Raw genomic sequence first — 21,150 nt, forward strand, 5'->3', positions numbered from 1 at the left:
AGATGAATAATCTTTTATATCATCAATTTTTTCTCTATCCTTTTTTTTTAATGGAACAAAATCGGTAATCTCATTTCATTACGTAACTCAGTCTATGTAGATTGTTTTAAAAATGACCAACACAAGTATGAATATTCCCAAACTTGGCAGAGAGTAACCTAAACATTAAGTGTTTATTGGTCATTTACTCTAAAAAATATCATAATTTTGCCGTTACATATATATGTCGTTAGTCATATCCAAAAGCGTTTTTAAATTAGAGCTTCAAATTTATCCAGATTAGTAATCAGGTTTAATTGACTTTATTTTCGTATTTTAACTTTTGACTTGATTTTCGTATTGATGTAATACCATTATATAGGAATCTTCTTGCCGCGCTCGCATCTAACAATAAGATGCGCGCAATGTTTTGTTCAGGAGTCATACAAGAGCGATAGGATATTTACCTAATAAGTAGTAATATCTCTTAATTTTTTTTTCTTTTCAAAAAACTAAATTTTAGTCATAAATATAATAAAATTAAAGAAATTATTGTTTAAACTTTAAAGTTAATTTTAAAAAATGTCAAGTTTTTATATAATAAGACATTTATTTTCAAACATTTTCTGTTACATAATTTTATGCCTTTATTTTACCAAAGATACTAGTCATTGGTATATGACTGACTTTTGTTACAAGGGAGATGTAATATTACTATTTGAAAAAAATTATTTTTTTATTATAAATGCGAATTTATTTTTTATTTGTTAAGAATTTGTTTAGTTTGTTCATATAATTTACATTTAATTTTAAAATATACCTATATCATCAAAAATATAACTTATTATAAAAAATAATTAATAGTTTATGATAAAACAACTTTCCTATTCATACTGTGCTATTTTATTACCGCGGATTAAGCTGCAAATACATTTTCTCGACTAATTACACCTACCAACCTGTCCCATACTGTTAGTCAACAACTTCGACCATGGTTGGTTGACCAGAGTGAAAGTATAAGGAAAATATTCGATTAGTTAATTATCAACAAATTAAATTACTTTAAAAATTTAATTTAATAGCCAAATATCGTGTCTTACCGTAGCCTATAAACGCGACAATATTCTTTTATTAAAATCAAAAACTGGAAAACTGGCCTATCAGCCCCGGTCTCCCCTAGCGTATACCCAATAGCAGTAGATATTGATTTTATCATATTCATAGTTCGACCGTTCGTGAGTCACATTCCTTGATTATTCTTGAACTTTTGGCTAGCAGTGTATATACACTGCTAGCCAAAAGTTCAAGACCATTAATTAATTGAAAATGGTTATTATATGAATAAAATCAAACTTATGCGTTATAATTTAACATTTGCTTTATAATTTAATATTTTATAATAAAATAAAAAATAATATGAAATGTTAAAAACTCTGCAAAAAATATTTTTGCAAGGTAAAAAGAGTAAACACTAAAGAATATTTGACATTATTTTTGTCAAAGTAGCCACCCTTGCGTTTAATCGCTTTTTTACTTTAGATTAGATAATCTAACTACAAGTTTATTTATTTTTTCTAATGAAAGATTCTTTCATGCACTTTCTAAAGTAATTCACAGCTCGATCAGTTATGGAAAAAGGCTTTATGACCGTAGTCCATTTTCTTAAAATTAAACAATACTGTGTTAACCGCAACTGTGCTAAATGTAATGGCTATTTATTTTCAAATTAAGAAAAAATGTTGAGCATGTAAAGCAAGAATCGGACTTTTAAGTAGTGTTTCACTGGAATATTTTAAATTTTGTGTTGCTCAAATTTGGCTGGCAGCGCAGTTCCGTTGTTAAGATGCAACAAGATAGATAATGTCAACGAAAATCAGCTAAATGTTGCAACTAAATTCTACATATCATCTATTATACTATATATATATATATATATATATTATATAATATATAATGTGTGGTAAAAAAGCATAATTAATTTAATTTTAAACAATTAATATAAATAAATACAATGATCCTGCTGAAGAAAACCTTTGCCACCTTATTACATTATGTGACATTTTTTCTGTTCCATACAAAATTGTAAAAAGAAATAATAATAAAAATATTTTTCTCACCTACTGTATATATTTATAAATATAGTCATGTCATGTCATGTACATATATCATCATTTTATATATGTAGGGTAATAGTCCACATAAACTATGTAAATTTCAGAGGCTTATATTTCTCTCAATTATTGAGTTGGATCTCTATTTTTGCATACAGTTCAATTTAGTTGGCTACATACTCTATAAGATAACTCATAAGTTATTTTTAAAGTTTAGTCACAATTTTGATTTTTTTAAAACAGTGTCAAATGTTCATTATGTACATAATGAACCTGGCCATTTTTAACAATGAACCACATGTTTTATACTGTGAATTGTTAGGATTATTTTAGTTTTACTTTGTTTTAAAATGTTTATTTAGAAAAGAGATGATTATAAGACATAATAAGTAAGGTTAGGATAGTATATGAATTTAATTAAAGCCAACTTAATTATATATGTTATGTTTTTATTATTTGAAGCTTACAATCAAAATTATATTTTTGATCAGACTTTTTGAGGTACATAGCCGTTTTTAAATTGGATTGTTAGTTTTTTTTTGGAACCAATTTTATACACGATTTTCAGTGTAATTTGGACACTTTTGTTTAAATTAGTGTCATTTCCGCAAAAATCAGTATTTTTCAAAAATCCTATGTACCTCCTAGCCAATCTATCACAGATTAAGAATTTTTTTGGATTTTCTGTTCGAGGTCTACCAGTCAGAGCCGAAATCGTGTACACCAGCTGGACGCACACGGCCTCTTTTGACAGGGTGTTCTTTTATATACGATAATTTTTATATACAAAAAAAATTTGTTTTTACATCTTCAATGTATAATAAAAAGACGGCCTTAAAGCCGATTTTCGATTGCTCTATTCCTTTATATGTTAAAAAAAATCGTGAAAAAAAAGGTTAAATTTCATGCTCAAAGGTGTTATACCCCCTTAATACATTGCGCAAAAAAATGTCTATGCAAGAAAAGAAAGCGAGAGGTATGCAGAGAGCATAGGGTATATTAGATAGGGTGGAATCTGCGCGTCGTATGCGTTACTGAAAAATTTGGCGGCAGTAGAGAATAAAATGTCAGGAAAGATCTGGGGTAGGAGAAGATAGGGGGCGGCGAGCAACGCAGTGTTCAAGAACGGGAACTCGCGTATTCACGATCAGTCTGTCTACACGACGACAACTCTTCCTCCTCGAAGAGCGCTATCCTCTAAATTGTGCAATTTACATCATCATCATCGAAAGGATAAAAGTTATACGATCAAAGAAGCAAGATGCCTCGAATAAATTGTGATATTGCTCCTCACTTCAGCCTTCGTCATAACAGTTCTTCAGGTAATGTTATTTTATCTATAGCAATACGAACCGCCGAAAAAACACACATGCAAAATTAGATTTTTTTAAATAGAATTATCGTGCTTTAATTAAATGGACCACATTGTGCGTTTAAAGTATATAAAAATATTTTAGTAGATGTTTCAGCTAGAAAAAAATTAATATTAAGAAGACAACTGTATATTTTATATTTGCAAAATTTTTTACATATAAATATTTATTATAGAATAGGCTAGATACATGTAGATAACATTTTTAAAAAATCTATAACAGAAAATACATTATTTTGTTTTTTTATAAATTTATTATAAATATATAAAAAATCTTTAATAATTATTGTATATATGTATATACATATATATAAAGTCATATATAGAAAATTAAATATTTATTATAAGCTGATATTCATAGTCGGATCTTATTTTAAGACTGTCTTAAGATGCTAATGGCTAATGGCTCTGTGATTGGTTCACAACATCTTAAGATTGGTCTTAAATATAAGATTCGAATATGAATACCGGTCATAAACAATATAATAATCCTATTATTACATTTTAACGTATATTATAAAAATTATTTTATTATAAATTTTACCATTATTTATGATTATCTATGACTCGTGATTTATGTATTTTATATAAAATACTAGCTAATTGACTAAGATTAAAATTAATTACAATATAAATTATGGTTTTTGTTATTTTTACGAAAACTATTTATAATTCTAATTTATAAAACTAAAATAATTAACAATTTGAAATATCAATGCAAAATTGTCAATATCAACTAATGCTCAAGATGGCGTAAAAGATACAATACATATATTGTAATGAAAGCATTAATTATACAGATTCAATCAAATACATTTTTTCTATTATAGAAATAAAAAGTTATGCATTTAGATTATAGTTCTGATAGGTTTTATTTGTTATCTTCTCGCGCGTTTTCTTTCATTCATTTTCAAAGATAAATATTTACTATTAGACAAAGAAGTTAGGAAGAGAACAGGAGGCAAAAGGGAGAGAGAGAGGGGGGAGGGAGGAGAAAGGGAGAGAACTGTGTAAGAAAGAGAGTATATATGTATTTTATTGTATATATGTACAAGGATAATCGTCGCGACTTTTGGCGTCACTTCACTACTATTATACGACCTAAATAAAAGCAATTCAAAAGCGACGCCGGTGCATGTACGAGTGAACAACATAACTTGAACCTTAATTATTTCTACCAATTCAAATTATTTTTTTAATATTTTGATTCAGGAGAATCCATGAATTGATGTTTTGTTTCTTATTTTGTAAGTCCTTTCTTTACAACTTCTTCGTAAGGTGACCTTTATTTTTTAAAATAAAATTCTACAATTTTTCTCTTCCCATCTTTTGGACTCTGCCTTCCTATCTTTCTAGTGAACAGTGCGAGAGACGAATTCGGCATGCATCATAAAATGCTTGTTTTATTATTACAATGAAGATATAAAAAAGATTGAAAAAACTATTTTAGAGGAAAAATATTTATAGAAACATTTACGTATCTATCGAATGTGTTCAAAATGGTATTCCTAATTTCTATAGACTTCTGGATATATAATTTAAGTGAATTCTTAGTTGCTTCAAATTCATCGTTGTGCATGAAATTTGTTGCTGCATGTTTTGTGATGTCGTTGAGACGTCTTTGTAAACTTTATCTTTCAATGTGCCTTACAATAAAAAATCTAAGGGAGTGAAGTCAGGAGACTGAGCTAGTCAATTTACGGTGCTACCGCGATCGATTCAACACTGAAAAAATATTCGGTTAAAAAGTTAACGTGCCAGTAGCGGAATTCTGTAACTCCTTAACGACAGTTTCGGTATCATTGCGCAGGTATTATATATGGTAAAAAAGCTGCGTAACGATACCAAAACTGTCGTTAAGGAGTTACAGAATCCCGTCTCAGACGTATTATATGTAAGGATGGGATCAAGTTCAATACGTTCTTCAAAGTCCGAATCAAATCCAATAATCAGTTTTCATTTTCTAGGATTTGAGTAAAGCCGAAATCACACAAAGCACGATTTTTTGAATGATTAGTATGCTGCTATGTTTGCTCTGATGCATGCATATAGACACGTTCATTGCATTGAGCAAGGCATGCATCATTGCAGGCACCAATTAAAACATTAAAAATAGTCACGATTGAGAAAACATCGACAGCTCTTCAGAAAAGAAATTTTAATTGTGCTAATTTCGTACACGTTAAACGTCAGATTCGAAAATGTGCAATAAAGACAAATAACAATGTTAATAAAGGCGTATAAAAATGAACCTATACTGTATACTGTTAAACACCCAAATTACTATAATAAACATCTACGTTATAAAGCTCTGCAAAGAATAAACAATGAAGTGCAAAAAATACGCCCAAATACAGAAATTAAAGAATGTATGAACAAATTACATTCCTTAAGGTAGTTTCTGTCGATACACTATCAACTAAAATTTCGTCTCCAGTAGATAGGAAAATTCAACACTTATTCTTATTCAATGCTACCGGAGCGACACTTTTGACTGAATCTGTACAAGTCCGAACCTGCTCACATAGAAACAGCTCATGCATGAATACACCACCCTTAACGAAAAAGTAGTACTAGCAATCAGTACTCAGTACTGAGTGATCAGTACTCGTAGTATTGAGAGTATTAGTATGTTAATACTCAGAATGGTCAGTACTGTGTCTGTCAGTGCTTACAGTACTGCAGTACTACAAGCAATAATACTTATTACTTCAAAGTATTGAAGAGTGGTCAGTACTTTATCAGATTAATATTCGGAGTACTATCATGATAGTACTGCCAGTACTGTAAAAAACTAATAGGCACAGAACTGACCGTTCTGCAATATTCATGAGTATTAACATACTAATACTGTCAATACTACGAGTACTGATCACTCAGTACTGAGTACTGATTGCTAGTACTACTTTTTCGTAACGTATCTTGGAAATACTAAATTAATAAAATACTAAATTAACACACTAAACTATCAATATGACGTTATTTGATATCATCTTGACTTTTGTTCTACTTGGATAGTACTGCGTAAGTAGGGGAGAGTGGGCTCCTTGAGCCACGGGGTCCAATGTGACAGTGCGAGTTTTCTGTATTAACGTTCTGCAAAATAGTGACGGTGGGTATGAAAACTTTCGTTTTCAAAACATATAACTTCCATCAAAAAATTATGCCGAAATAAGCATATATACTTTAGTTAAAGGCAGATATGTAATTGGAGCCTTGCAAAGCAAATTTTTACTTGTCATAACTTTTTGATATGTATGGATTTCTAGGGATTCTACAGTTAAAAAAAAATTCATAAGACGTTTGTCGGATCTAGCCCAAGCAACACGTGTTAGTCAAGTTGACGTCATGTAGACGTCAACCTGAGGTCAAGTAAGTCAAGGTCATTTTGACATCAATCAGTACCTCCATATTGACAAATTTTTGACGTCATTTGATATCAAAATGACATTATTTTGACCTTTTTATAAAGGCGTAGGACGTGCGAGCACGCTTCGATGCGTTGCGGCTACGATAAGGAGCATAGGGAACAAGGTGTAAAATATAATACATGTCTTTATGGACTATTTGGTTTATTATTGTCCATATGCTTCTCCATGTATGTTTAAATAATATAACACAAAAATAATCAAAAGAACGTCTTTTATGTGGAAGTACTTGCAGGTCTGCTCCTGTATTTATAGCTCAGGCGAGAAATTAACAACGGTATTTGTTATACCAAGCGCTGTGCACTCGTGTTTAGCCACCTTTTAATAGCAGCTTCAACATCTAAGAGCTTACTCCCAGGGTATAACTTGAGAAGTGAACCTGAAAGAAGTATGATTTTGTAAATACTGAGCTTCAATATCTAGAATCCATACAGAAAAATCGTACACGTAAAATAAGACATAAAATTGCAATAATTTTTTCTAATGTAAAAAAGATAACAAAACTCTCCAATAAAGTAATACAGCAATACAGTAGTACTTTTTATTACACTCATACTCAGAAATATAGTTACTTTAATTTACTAACACCTCTTTCAAAACATAAAAAGATTTGCAAAAACATGATTTACTTCGATTGATATTGTTATTACTTAAAAAAACAAAATTTGCAGGCATCACCAGAAATAATATAATACTCACAAAAGATTGATTCCTTCAGTTTCGATTTATTAAAGCTAAGCTTGGTTTTATTAGTCCCATCCCAGCTCATCACTCTTGAGAGACGGTTTGACACACATTTCCTCATTAGCTTTCCTGCCGCCTTACCCTCCAATACACAGTCAGAAGCAACCGCGTGGAAGAAATCTGCCTGGAGAGCAAAAATTGAAACGTAATAGTTGTACTAGACTTGGACATATAGTTATAGATACATTAATTTAAAGGATAACTTACTGTGCTGATGAGGTTGATTTCGGTTTGCAAGAATTTTCAAAGTTGTTGAAATCATCCTTGGATTGAAGTGGCAGGGATGAAGTCTTTTGGTTTCTTAGAGCAGCTTCCTCCGGGTATAGTTGCTTTATAATTCGTTGATTTTGGATCATTATAAATCCAATTTGCTGTTTAGCTCATGAAGTAGCTCCACCTTGATTACTTCCACACTTGATGCCGAATACATTGGCTGAGATGAATAGGCTACAACAATGTATTGCATATATTACAAACAATATCATATAAAGATCTTAACAGCACAATTTGTCAATCCCACCATCTTTCCTATCTACTCTATTGGTATTTTTCATACAAAAACTTCTCTCTCATGCTTATTACGAAGAGGGAAAATTAATGACAACAGTTTACAAATTAATGAAACACTTATACAAATTAAGAGAAAAGTTTAGTTCATTTCTCATCAGTACATCACAGTACATCACTTACAATCATACTTACTCACTTACAAATATATACCTACCCTGTTGAGGGGTACTGCAATTCTCACGTTCACACACATGATGAAACTATCTCTGGTAACTGGAGGAGAAAAGATCCAAATTAACATGTGGCAAAGATTCGTAGTGTAAAAATTTATAGAAATGTATGTAAACAAATAGCTTACATTTCCGTGGAGTATCAATCAGATGTGGCCATTTCTTATTGCTGCCGCCGTCATCTAATAGAGAAATCAAAATGTGCTGTTAGAATTAACAAATATGACCAGTAAAAGTCCAACTTACTGTATAAAGAGTGCACGACGTCGTCTTGACACTTTAAAATCGTTTTTAATTACTTGGTGTCAAGACACTGTCGAGTCTCTTGATTTCAGAGATCTACACCATGCATGCACTTCAGCAATAAAAACATCAGTATAAACTCACTGTTCCGTGATAATGGGAAAAGATCCCTGGAAATTTTCTTCTTTGACACACTCACACAGGAAGGAGAACTCCTGTTTGATGCAGTTGTATATGAAGCTTCAGTGCATCCTTCGTCATCTATAAAAGTTCTGTTTGAAGATGTTTTATCAGGGGTTTTCATTGAACTGAGTCTCTTGTCACATTTCATAGATGATGTAATTTGCTTCTCCTTTTGTGGTTCACTGGATGTGGCAACATTTGCCTTCGTTGATGTACCAAATACAGAAGTACTCTTCTGTGTATACAAGGTACCAGAAACATCCTTTGAGGTTGACGCATTTCTTTGCTGAAGCGCTTTTAATCTCTCTCTGACGCCACTTATTTGTGGAGAAGGTAGTAGTAACGTTCTGTCATCCTCAGAATCACTAGACTCCTGCACAATGATTGTCTTCTTCTTTTCTTAGGATTCAGCACAGGGCTCACATTGTCCATGTCCTCTTTACTACTGTCACTATCATCAAAATGTTTCTTTTTCGTAACGCGCCGCTTTCCCCTTCCCTTTTCTCCATCCGTTATTTCCGAGTCCAAGGCTTGACCAGTGTCAGCCTTCTTCATAGCTGCCTTACGGGCTACATTGTACGTACCTGAGAAAAGATAGACAAAGCTTCGATTTATAATTATAATAAGAGTTGAACAGTGTAAGGTATTGTCTACATAAAACTATGTATATAAATCATCTAAATAATTTATATAGAAAACTTTTCCTCTATCTTTATCTGAGATAGTTCGTGTCTGTTTTGTACAAGCTCACGCATGAGCCTAGGCTTGTGATTTAATGAGGGGAGGAAACGACACACGCACTTTTCTATTCGAGGGAGAGATCATATATTCACATATCAAGTTGCATTTTTGAAGTAGTAAATCAGTAAACTTGTTTGGAATAATTCACATAAGATAATGGCAAATCACATTAATGGTAGTTCACATAATATACATAATTCTCAGACGAATGATCCTTTTGGTCAGCTGGACTAAATAAATACGACTCGTAATATTCAACTCATTCAATGAATTCTAAATCTTGATCTTTTACAACAAGAAATATTCATCTAATGTTTCCATGGATTGTATGTAATTTCAATTGCAATTGTTTATCAGATCATAGCTTGCATCATAATAGATTCGGATAATTAGACCATTCGTATGAAACAAATCACATAGAGAATAAAATAAATAATCACACATAAATAGATAAGCATAATTCATAGAAAATCAATTGCATGTAAGAGATAGATTGATACGTCGTATTATCCTTTGTAAAGTAACTTTATTCTCGTTCGAATAGCCAATGGCTTTGAAGGTAGCTAACCTTTGCAAAATAAATCAACTCAGATGATAATCGAGAATACGAAGGAAATAATATACCAATTATGCGTCACTGTTTATTAAATATCCTATTCGATAAGGAAAGACGTATCAATCTATACAAATAATATATCGTTAATCGCCGCAGCATTGCATCTTCGAAAAGAAATCAGGTGTATTTACGGTAGACGTTATGAAATTCGTGAACGTGCGAAAGAATCTTTACTTCAAGCTAACGTGAAATAGTCTTGAACGCAAAATAATTATCGTGATATGAGTAACGCAGTATGGAATATAAATAACGCGAACATGTTTCATAGAAAGATTGGCTGCGTTCAGCAGAACGCAACAGTTTCAACAGTTTTATGATTCTCTGCTGAACGATTCTAAATGCACTCAAAGTCTCAACACGTTCACTCAGCGGTCGCCATGATTTTCAGCTAATTAAAGTACGCTGTATCTCAAGCAAAACGTTATCAGTAATATAACTGCCTCCAGTGTATTAATATCGCTGAGAATAATAAATCTAAATATACATATAAAAATATTATTTATAACTCAATAGATACAGTGGAAACGCACAGAAAGTTACAAAATGGTATGTATATATAAATATTAATATAAGAAAATAAAGAAATATATTATAATTATAATTTAGATAACTTGGGTTAGCACGCATATAACATAGAATAATAGGTTAAATCGTTAAATGTATACAAAATATGTAATACTTTGATGCATTATACTTATTAATTAAATGTAATGTACTAACTCAAATTATAATATTACTATAATAAAATGTACATACCTTCTAATGATGTTTGTGGCACATCTTGTAATATATCAAGCATTCCTACTATCTCTTGGTAATTTTCTTAAAAATAATTATTGAAAATACTATACATTTAGGGGGACTATACACGTACGAGTTTGGCTCGCAAGTCCGGCTCGGCGAGCTTGATTCACGAGCCAGACTCGAACGTTTTTTCACCACACACGAAAAGAAAATGTACGAATTTGGCTCATTTGACGCCGAGCCCGGCTCGTAACATCCCATCCACGAACGAGTAGAGGCCGAGCCGAGCCGGACTTGCGAGCCAAACTCGTACGTGTATAGACCCTTAACCTATCATTCTATGTTATATGCGTGCTAACCCGAATTTATTTAAATTATAATTATATATTTCTTTATTTTCTTATATTAATATTTGTACACACCGTAGTCCATACATTTATACATCGCGTAGTCCATACCACAGTCCATACTATATGTCGATGACGTTTTGCTTGACAGTTTGACGTTTTACGTACTTTTAATTCGCTGAAAATTATGGCGACCGCTGAGTGAACATGTTGAGACTTTAGGTGCGTTTAGAATCGTTCAGCAGAGAATCATAAAACAGTTGCAATACTGTTGCGTTCTGCTGAACGCAGCCAATGTTCTCTTGGACAAAATGACGATCGGTTTCATCGACGTGAATTGAGTAATTGAACTTTAAGAAAATAAAGGAATAATGATATATCGGTTGCAACCGCACGTAAAATAAACAAAGACAAATATTTACTGAGCTCAGATTCGACTTGATTATCGTAAAATGTGATGTCAGATCTATCGATAGATAGGAGACATCTTTCTCTGAGGACATCAGCCTCGCATAATCTCTCCAGAAATCTGGAACCAAGATCGAAATAAGGAGACGGGAATATTAATCCGCCATAGCACTCCGATTGAGAATTCAAGTGATTCTCAACAACCGGTAAGGATCTATGGTTTTCAGAACTCTAAGAGTTACCTCGTTACTGGAGAGATCTCTGCTTGCCTGATAGATTCTTTATATAAGAATCTATCTCTCTTTTGTGGCCCGTCAAGCATCTCATGTATTTCAATGGCAGTTATTCCTTCGTGAGAAACTACGATGCTGTAATAGCGGCCCTTCCTTGGCGTTCACACGCAACGATAATGGCGTGGTCGTTCGTCCGGCCGGTATAGTCCTGTGGCGTATCTCAATCAAATCTATATCTCGCAGAAATGATCTGCTCGCCACTTCGCAAATATACAAGCTCACTACGATAGTGAAATACGGGAATACAATCAGCTTTAGCTACTCGTTACGATTCGTTTTTCTAGATTATTCTACCGGCACGTCTCATATACAAAAACGCTCTTACTTCGCCAAAGGACCGGAAACGAATGCTCGCTGGTGAGCCGCAAGCTCGTCCTCATCCGACTCGCGCACGCGCAACACACACTCTTCACCGCGCGCGTTACTATGCGACCCGCGCTAAGCGAGCGGGAGCATGCATGACGACGCTAGTATAGCCATCTCGCGCGACTCGACTTTACTAAGTTGATACGAATACAATCGCGCTAGATGTCATATATATGATCTCTCCTCGTTCTATTGCCTACATTTTAAACAGTGTCGCTTATCTTTATCTGAGGTAAGATTTTTTTATCTATCTAAATGTGTGTTATCGATCTAAAATGTTAGATAATTTTTTTGGCGGTTGTTTTGAACCGCGGATGCAATTTTACACTTTGTTTCTTACAATAGTAGTAGATAGACATTCCCGAATAAAAGAAAAATGTTTTATTCTAAAGCCAAAAGTAATGAATTTCTACTTATTTTTACTTGTAATTTGATAATTTCTACTTTTTACTTATAATTTGATAATTTAGATAAATTATCCACATAATTTTTGCTGTTATCTTTATCTAATAATATTTTAAAACCAGTTTACCTTTTTGTCAGATAAAACTTAAAAAAAACCGATCTTTATCTTTATCTCAGATAAAAAGAAAGTTATTATCTGGTACAACACTGCATGTAAAAGGTGGAAATTAAATCATACGCACTATAACTATGTTCCACTATCACCGGACACTTTTTCCAGTCATTACTCGGATCGGCAAGTCCCATCACAAGCCTCGCTATTGATTGCTTAGTTGGTGGCCAATATGCTGCCGTACCATTGTCTACGATCCATTTGGTAGCTACTACGTCGACTGTATCCTCCTCAGTGAATATAACTACGGAGTACTACAAGAAATAGAATATAAAAATTAATTTTAAATTAACTTATAAAAGCAGATTATTTTTAACAAATAAAATAAGTCAATTAAATCATGCCTCATAATATCAAAACAAGGTGTGAGCTAATGGGATGCAAAGATAAATATTTCCATCTGGAATAAGATAACATTTGCGAGCAACATCTGAGAGACGAAAAAACTGTTCTCGCTCACTCAATTCAGACACGCTAAGAATTCCTATGTCAGTAGAGTCTATGAGAAAGTCGTAATAACTTGTCATTCGTGTGAACCTATGACTGGCCAATCTAATTTCTCCCTGAGGAGTACGGATAATGTTAATCAGGACTACCACATCATTTTGATTAGTTACAAAGCAGCAGTCAGCTTCGTTTACAGCAAGGGTCATGTTACGAGTTTTTATTTTACTATAATGATCTCCTGGAATCTCAGCTTGACCCTCTCGCCTCTTACTTAAGCGGATTTCCTGACGATCTAGTATTTTGTTGGTAGTTTTTCTCAAGTCCCCATAACCCTCTGAATCTCGATTAGCAATCTGTTGCAAAGGTTGATAGGGACACCGAAGAGAGCGCTTGATTAGACCTAGATGATTCTCAAATTTGTATGCACTGAAATTGTCAAGCACACCATGCTGCCGGCACTCTTCAGCCAAATGGATCAGACTGTGTATGTTGTAAACAGCAAATTCTCGGCCAAATATTTGTATAGAATGAGTAACAAATTCTCTCATCAACTCTTCCGCAACATCAATACACCGATCAAGCAAGTGGGGACTAGATAGTATGTATATAGAAGTATGGAACAAAAGGAAATTCTGATAAAGAACAGGTGTAAGGTAATTCTTGAAAATTTTTACCCCATCATAAAGTGCTATCCTCCTCAATTCTTGGGCTTTTAGTCTATTACCTGATCGCTTAAGTTGTCTCGGTTTGCGATTAAATTCTCTGGGAGTGTGAGGAGCCAATTCCACAAGAGCATTTGATACAGCTCTCAGAGTTGCATCGGTCAAAGTAAAATTACCCGGAACAACCAATAAGAATTTCAACCATCTCTTGAAAGCACCCTGATCTTTTAGATGCATGCTATCCAGTCTAAACTGGGAGACCATTCCAGTTCCAATAGTTTCTAATGGTGACACATTATTAGTGTGGTGCTGAGGATTTTTTCTGGTATTAAAAGATTCATCAGTCCTGAGATCAGCATCCATGTCAATGAAAATTTCCCGAGCCCGATATTTACAACCTGTGACACAGCACTTTTCACATGCAAAAGTTCCACCATGTCCAACACAGCACTTGATAAATGCTCGAGCAGGGGCATCCAGGATATAATTTCTTACTCTAAAAGGATAAACAGTTCCATTGATTTCAAAACCAGATTCCTGAAGAGCAGCCACTTCTGCAACATAGTCTTCCAGAAATGCATTTAAGTCATTGGGCTTTCCGTCACCATAAAATACTGCTATAATGAATGGTTCATCCTGATTGGCAAAACTCCCCAAAATTGGCCAAAAGTCTTTTTGAGAACAACTCTGAGGGAAAGGTTTTATCCCATCTATATTGACATCCATCATAATTTCTTGATTAGCAGTAAAATATTCCTCTGATAATTTAGACTGAATATTAGATCTGATGCCTTTATACCAGAGATGTCCATTTCCAATATCATTCACAGGTGTGTTTCGAGGAGTAGGGGAGACCGGGGCTAAAACGTCTACGGGGTAAATACGTTTAATCAAATATCTCGGAACCTGTATATTGTGCGAACTCGCTATTAACATTGTAAACGCTGCTTATAGTACCCATGTGACCAACGGAGTTTCGGCAGGTTACCTGCCGTGTTATGATTTTTACGAGGGCAAACGTGTTTTCGGAAGGTGAAAGTTACATTTTCTGCGCGTGGAAATTTTGTAATATCTGCAATAATATTTGCTCTCCAAATCTCGAGGTACGTGATTATAAAGAGTAATACATGCTGAACACGAATCCAGTGTAGTTTTTTTTATTATCGTTGATGTCTAATATTTCGTGGGCGATCAAACCTGAAACTTGTGTTTGGGGCTAATTGGTCAGTAAGCAGTCCGGGTGCATTTCCAAGACATTTTCGGGCTCACTGCATATGGAATATGGATGAGACGGGAATTACAACCGTTCAGACACCGAATAGAGTCATCGGACGTCGAGGAGTAAAACAAGTCGGGCGAGTGATTTCTGCGGAAAGAGGAACCCTCGTAACTATTTTTTAATAATGTTTCGCATAAAAATTTTAAATAAATTTTTATATTTTTCTCTTAAAAAACAATTATTAAAATGTATCCTATTATTTTTTAGGATTAGATGTACGTATATGTATCGAAAATGCAGTGCAGACTGTTATACCCCGGCATTTTTGAGATTTCAATTTTTCCACCGTTGTCGTTTTTGCTCTATACCGGTTAAACAAAGCGACATAGACAAAAATTTCCTATATAAATTTTGTAGCTAAAGGTTCACTCTTTACAGTGGTATACCACATTTAACTACAATTATTTATTTTGTTGTTAAAAATCGGCACCGAAAAAAACGGACTGTTTAGCCCCGGTCTCCCCTACTCAGGAGAGATCTGTAGCCCTTTGGAAGCTGTGGGAAGACAACTCTTAGAATTCGTAGTAGTCCATTTATTTTCTGTCCAGTTACACCCCTCCTCCCCCATTCCTTAAGACTCCTCAACACATATGCGTTAATTTGTGCATCATTTACGACAAGATCATTCTCGATATTAACATGATTGATCTCCATGTTTTCCTCATCTTCTACTATAATATTTACATCTTCATAGTCTGTACTATCATCATTACATATCTCATTGCGTTCGTCTAAATCATGGTTTACCAATGCATCGTGTAGGCCGAAATATTCTTCAGAACTGACATCACTACTATCATTGACATCACCAAAATTGTTATTACTGTACTCCGTGTCACTGCCAGAGATCATGTTATTATTATGAGCAACTATCATCTGTGCAACCCTTTCTTGGATACCTTGAAGATTCAATCTCCTGTTAGCTTCAACACGAGGCAATATGACGCCAAGTACGCCTGTGTTGCTGATAAAAAAAAATGAAACAAGAAAGTGATTGTGAGTGACACAAATGTAAATACAGTATTAAAAAAAAAATCTGCATTTTCGTAAAAAATCTGTATCAAGTATGTTTCGACTCAATCTCTCTTGTGGACATTTAAAAAATATTAAAAAAATTAATAACTCAAATAATCTGCTTGAAAAGAACACACGTTCATAAAAACGTTGTTTTAAATAAATTTTAAAAAATCGATATTAGCGTCAAGCTTATCGTAGAACTGAATATCGTTTGAACAATCTGCCTTTGAATATTTTGATGATGTTGATCCACTATTCTGTTTCGGATTCTTATCTGACGAAAATGAAATATTAGTGGCAATCATCGTACAGAAATGTAGAAAGACAAAGTGTCACTCTTCAAAAGACAAGATTATGTAGAGGTAAAGAAAGGAAGAACGTGTAATGAGGGATTGCGGCTAATTATTCTGTTCTAGAAAATTAAATATTTTTAATTATTCTTTAAATTAAAAATATTGAATTTTTTGTTACATTTAATATACTACATGTATTAAAAAATTAAATCTATTTTTAATTTGACACAATTTTAAAAATTGTGTCTAATTATACGTCCTCAAAAAATTACATATTTATACAATTTTTTAATTAAAAGAAATATGAAAATTTCACTACATAGCATACCAAGCATTACAAAACACGATAAATTTATCTTGGTATGCTATGTAGTAAATTTTTCAATATATTTTTTCAATACAAAATTATGAATCTGTAATTTTTTAAGGACGTATAATTAGATACAATTCTTTCTAGATAATTTTGTAGAATTTTGTTACATTACGCATTTTTACCTCTGGACAACGATTGCTATTTCTATTTCATTTTCATTATTGCAGGGGAAGATAAATCTAAAAAGAATAATGAGTCATCGACATAGAAGATTCGAAGGCTAAATTCAAAAACAGAACAAAAGTCACTCGCAATTTTTTTCATTCCCATCGTGCAACATTGAGCGAGTAAAAGAGCGCTCTGAAAGAAACATTACTTAAGCACGCTTATGAATTCAGAGCACGCTTTGCCACTGTTGGCAAAATAAATTTTAATGAGTCCTTTTATCTTTCGAACGAAAATGCCGAAGTAGGTGGGAACCCCTGTGAGGACATTGACTTTTTCGATGAAAAATATGTAATATTATTTTTATTTGATTATATGAGTAAAAAAATCTGGTCTAACAAAATGAAGGTTGCCATCGTTAATTTTTATTAATTTATCAAAAAAGGACATACGACGACCAGGTAACCGACATTTGTCGGTTCGATAAAGTGTCGATGTGTCGTTGCGGATGTTTTTTGATATGTCAAAAAACATGCGCAACGACACTTATATATCGAACCGACAAATGTCGGTAGTTGTGTACAGAATACCGGCCCTGACAATTAACTTCTTACACATTATTTTTGTTACATACGTGACGTAATTTTAAGTACTTACCGGTTTGTCTCCCATGTTAAAAAGCGTGGTAGGCGACGAGAATGCACGAGTGAATTGAACAGAAACTTTTAGAAACTTTAAGCTGTAAGCTTCTATCAGCCTATACTTCGTGATATGGAAGCAAACACAGAGCCAGACCCCTGGCACTCAGTTTAAAATCTCAGCTGTTGGCGCTGTTGCCCCTCTTAGTGTCGCTAATAACCATTATGTGGCACTAGTAGTATTGCGCGCTGCGGCTTTAGCCCGCGAATTTTAATGTATAATATATTTTATTAAATGTACATTTGATATTAATATCATAAATAATTATGTTTTTAATAATAATTTTATAATATTAATGATTATAGTATATATTGTGACCATTTTGAATAATGAAGTGAAGAATTTACAGCAATAATACATGGAAAAGGATAATCAAACATCATATTATTAAAGTAAAGCTTGTAATAATTTATAAGGAGACGAATTTATGTTATTCAGCCTCCACTATATATATATATATATATATATATATAACGTAAACCCTAAACTAGAGACACACGTGAGGTCAAAAAAGGCGTACATGGTCACAGGACGTGCACGAACAAAAACGAACAGGAACTCCCTACCCGGGTAGAGGAGTTCCACACGAAACAAGACACGGACTAGCCAGCTCCCACTCGGCATGTAATATTTCAGAAACATTTCTGCAAAATTCCATTTGAAATATTACACCTTTCATCAATATTTCAGAAATATTTCACGACCGTTTCTGCAACATTTCTGCAATGTTTCAATCGGCACAATTATTTCAAATGCAACTTTGCTGAAAGATTTTGGCAATATTTCTGAAATATTTCTGAAATATATCTACGAAATATTGCAGAAACACTTCAGAGATATTTCAAATACATTTTACACTGAGAAAAATGTTTTGTATTAGCAAACAAAATTTTGTTACTGACGCAAAAACTATTTGTTAATATGTGAAAAATGAAATATTTTGTTACCGTAACAAAAAAAATATATTAAGCCATGTGCGTATAGCCGCCGCGCACCGTTTGTCCGAAGAAATCCACTCTCTCAGCCGGTCACCCATCCAAGTAGTATACCGGCGCCTTGTTGCTTGACATCGATGATCGAACAGGGTAGTGGTGATCCTCTGACTCTGGCGCTTCTTTCTTTCTTATACTTGCTTATTTTGGTGAGCATAAAGCTATCGCATAAAAATAAACAATACAGATATACGAATAAATCTTTTTTGCCAGTCAGCGTCGAATATTATTTTATATTAAATATTATTAAATATTATATTTTATCGAAAAAAACCCTTAAACGGGCAATAAGAGCACAAGCGTGTCGTTAGAACGCTAAACTTTATTCTCAGAAGTCGAAATTAGTCAAATTCACGAACGTTTCGACCCTTATTTGGGGTCCTCCTCAGCGTAACTCCTACATATAAAAATTAGTACAAATTGGTCCGACGTCGCAAACATACATACAGATATTCTACCGCCGTAAACAACAAATCATCGCTGGTCAGTTATGTTAGATGTGCACTCCGACACGTTCCAGAATATCGTCGCATAGAAGTTTCCTGGTTGGAGCGCCAGAAAATTTTCAAACGGATGTAATGTCGTTGTCATTGTGACGCAACGCCTGTGGACAAATTCGGAGTACCATCCTCTCTCAATATTCATACAGGAACACAATAGATAGCACAAAAGATATCAACCAAGGTAACTCACAGATTTAACATACTGGACAATAGTCAAGTCGCAACGCCACGTCAATCAATTACAGGGATCGGTGTGTCTCCGAGGACGTTCACACAGAGAATGGCACGCTTGCCTTATACAAGGTATCGACGACATAGGAAGCGGGGGGAAAAGGTCACGCGTAATTTAAAACAAGTCCGCGTAACAACAATAATTCTAGACTTTAACAAGTCCATTGATAACACTAATGTATGTTTCTGGTATATCTTTCGTATCCGTCTGCAAATTTAAACCTTCTCTTTGCCTTTTTATGTAAATCATTTCTGATATTAAGCGTTTACTCAGGGACGGTTCCTGGTCTAATATTTCCACATCTTTCCAATTGAAGTCATGGTTATACTGCAATCTGTGGTCTGTTAAGACCGAATGACCCGCACCACTCCTTCTGATATGCGAGTTATGTTCTTTAACTCTCGTTAAAAGTTGTCTCCCTGTTTGACCGACATAGGAAGCCTCACAATCATTACAATTAATTCTATACACGACATTCCTATGCGATAATCCAGGGAGAGTATCCTTGTGAACTCTGATAAATTTGTTCAATTTATTAAGACTGAAATACGAGAGCTTTATATTAAGATCCTTAGTTAAACTTTTATATTTCTCAGTCAACCCAGGGACGTATGGTATCGTGAAATATGGAACTTTATTATCAATGTTCTTATCGTTAGTAACGTGTCCACCATTAAGCAAAATTCTCAAACGCTCATGTATTGTCCTAAAAATAAATTCCAACGGATAACAATTATTTATCAGAATTTGAATCAAAAATCTTATGTTTTTTTGGTGAAATCTCGGATGCGACAACTTGAATACTCGATCGATCAAGCCGATGACCGTGCCCTTTTTCTGACAAAGTTGATGTTGAGAAAGGAAATTTAAATATCTTCCGGAAAAAGTGGGTTTATGGAACCAGTCAAATTGCAAATGTTCACCTATGTGAAACATGGTGACCTCTAAGAAATTCAATTTGCCACCCACTCCGATCTCCATAGTAAATTGCAATCTCGGGTGAAAAGAGTTGAATGTTTCTAATACGTGAGTGCATTCGTTTAGAGGCACTGCCATTGCAATATCATCCACGTATCTCTTATAAAAAGAAGGGGCAAAATTCAAGCTTCCGAGCGCTCTAACCTCCAGGTCCTGCATCACGATATCCGCCCCTATGGGTGACAATGGGGAGCCCATAGGAGAACCGAAGGTTTGCTGATATATAACTCCATTAAAAACAAAAAAGGTCGATTCCAATACCAATCTTACTGCCTGAAGAAATTCGGGCTCCGGAATCACGCAACTCTCAGATACATAATTCCACCTTTTTGCAATGCTATCAATAACCATTTCAGTAGGCACGTTAGTAAAAAGAGAGATAACGTCAAGAGACATTAAAGTGTAGTCTTCTCTAATGTGGGTTTTGGATAGTTTTTTCGGAAACAAGAAATTTGAATTTTTATATTTCAAACATATCAAACAACGGAAAAACATCAGACCGATTGAATATTTTTGTAACATTTCATCTGAACACCGGGCCCTTGACAATAATAATTTGACATACTCGTTAGTGCCTTCTCTCAACCGCTCTGGCCAAAAAATTGCAATAAACATAGATCCGAAATCTTTCACCACGCCGATACCTTCCTTAACACAACTAAATGAGGGGTGGTTCGT

The 21,150-nt window shown here is 33.9% G+C and overlaps 2 protein-coding genes and 3 long non-coding RNA genes across 6 annotated transcripts; 1 reads left to right on the top strand and 4 right to left on the bottom strand.

Annotated features, from left to right (window-relative positions):
* Positions 1 to 7,017: 7,017 nt before the first annotated feature.
* Positions 7,018 to 7,879, bottom strand: LOC139785558 (uncharacterized). Its single transcript, XR_011721996.1, has 3 exons — positions 7,842 to 7,879; positions 7,590 to 7,758; positions 7,018 to 7,269 (listed from the first exon to the last, which is right to left on the bottom strand). It is a non-coding gene; the product is annotated as an uncharacterized lncRNA (long non-coding RNA).
* A 528-nt stretch (positions 7,880 to 8,407) lies between these two features.
* LOC139785553 (uncharacterized) lies at positions 8,408 to 9,182 on the bottom strand. The gene is made up of 3 exons (XR_011721993.1): positions 8,762 to 9,182; positions 8,503 to 8,556; positions 8,408 to 8,417 (listed from the first exon to the last, which is right to left on the bottom strand). It is a non-coding gene; the product is annotated as an uncharacterized lncRNA (long non-coding RNA).
* A 23-nt stretch (positions 9,183 to 9,205) lies between these two features.
* Positions 9,206 to 19,570, bottom strand: LOC139785554 (uncharacterized). 2 transcript variants are annotated; one of them, XR_011721994.1, is made up of 4 exons: positions 19,453 to 19,570; positions 18,763 to 19,363; positions 12,963 to 13,146; positions 9,206 to 9,384 (listed from the first exon to the last, which is right to left on the bottom strand). XR_011721994.1 is itself a non-coding variant. In XM_071724720.1 (2 exons), exon 1 carries the CDS (start codon positions 14,935 to 14,937, stop codon positions 13,246 to 13,248), a length of 1,692 nt encoding a protein of 563 aa, XP_071580821.1. In that variant the 3' UTR covers positions 9,206 to 9,384; positions 12,963 to 13,245. The 2 variants fall into 2 exon arrangements, 1 of the variants encoding a protein (XP_071580821.1); XM_071724720.1 differs by lacking the exons at positions 18,763 to 19,363; positions 19,453 to 19,570 and having other exon boundaries at positions 12,963 to 14,937.
* On the top strand, positions 14,989 to 15,519 carry LOC139785555 (uncharacterized). The gene is made up of 2 exons (XR_011721995.1): positions 14,989 to 15,104; positions 15,230 to 15,519. It is a non-coding gene; the product is annotated as an uncharacterized lncRNA (long non-coding RNA).
* A 68-nt stretch (positions 19,571 to 19,638) lies between the features above and the next one.
* LOC139785551 (uncharacterized) lies at positions 19,639 to 20,823 on the bottom strand. The gene has a single exon (XM_071724718.1). It carries the CDS (start codon positions 20,821 to 20,823, stop codon positions 19,639 to 19,641), a length of 1,185 nt encoding a protein of 394 aa, XP_071580819.1.
* Between the last annotated feature and the right edge of the window lie 327 nt (positions 20,824 to 21,150).

This window comes from Temnothorax nylanderi, unplaced genomic scaffold (assembly GCF_030848795.1).
Source record: "Temnothorax nylanderi isolate EJ_2023f unplaced genomic scaffold, tnyl_v1.0 TNYL_tig0827_pilon, whole genome shotgun sequence".
In the NCBI taxonomy this organism is placed as follows: Eukaryota; Metazoa; Arthropoda; class Insecta; order Hymenoptera; family Formicidae; genus Temnothorax; species Temnothorax nylanderi.

Bases quoted from the DNA above. Each gene is read 5' to 3' on its own strand.
- LOC139785551 (XM_071724718.1), bottom strand. From the start codon at position 20,823: ATGGTTATTGATAGCATTGCAAAAAGGTGGAATTATGTATCTGAGAGT.
- LOC139785554 (XM_071724720.1), bottom strand. From the start codon at position 14,937: ATGTTAATAGCGAGTTCGCACAATATACAGGTTCCGAGATATTTGATT.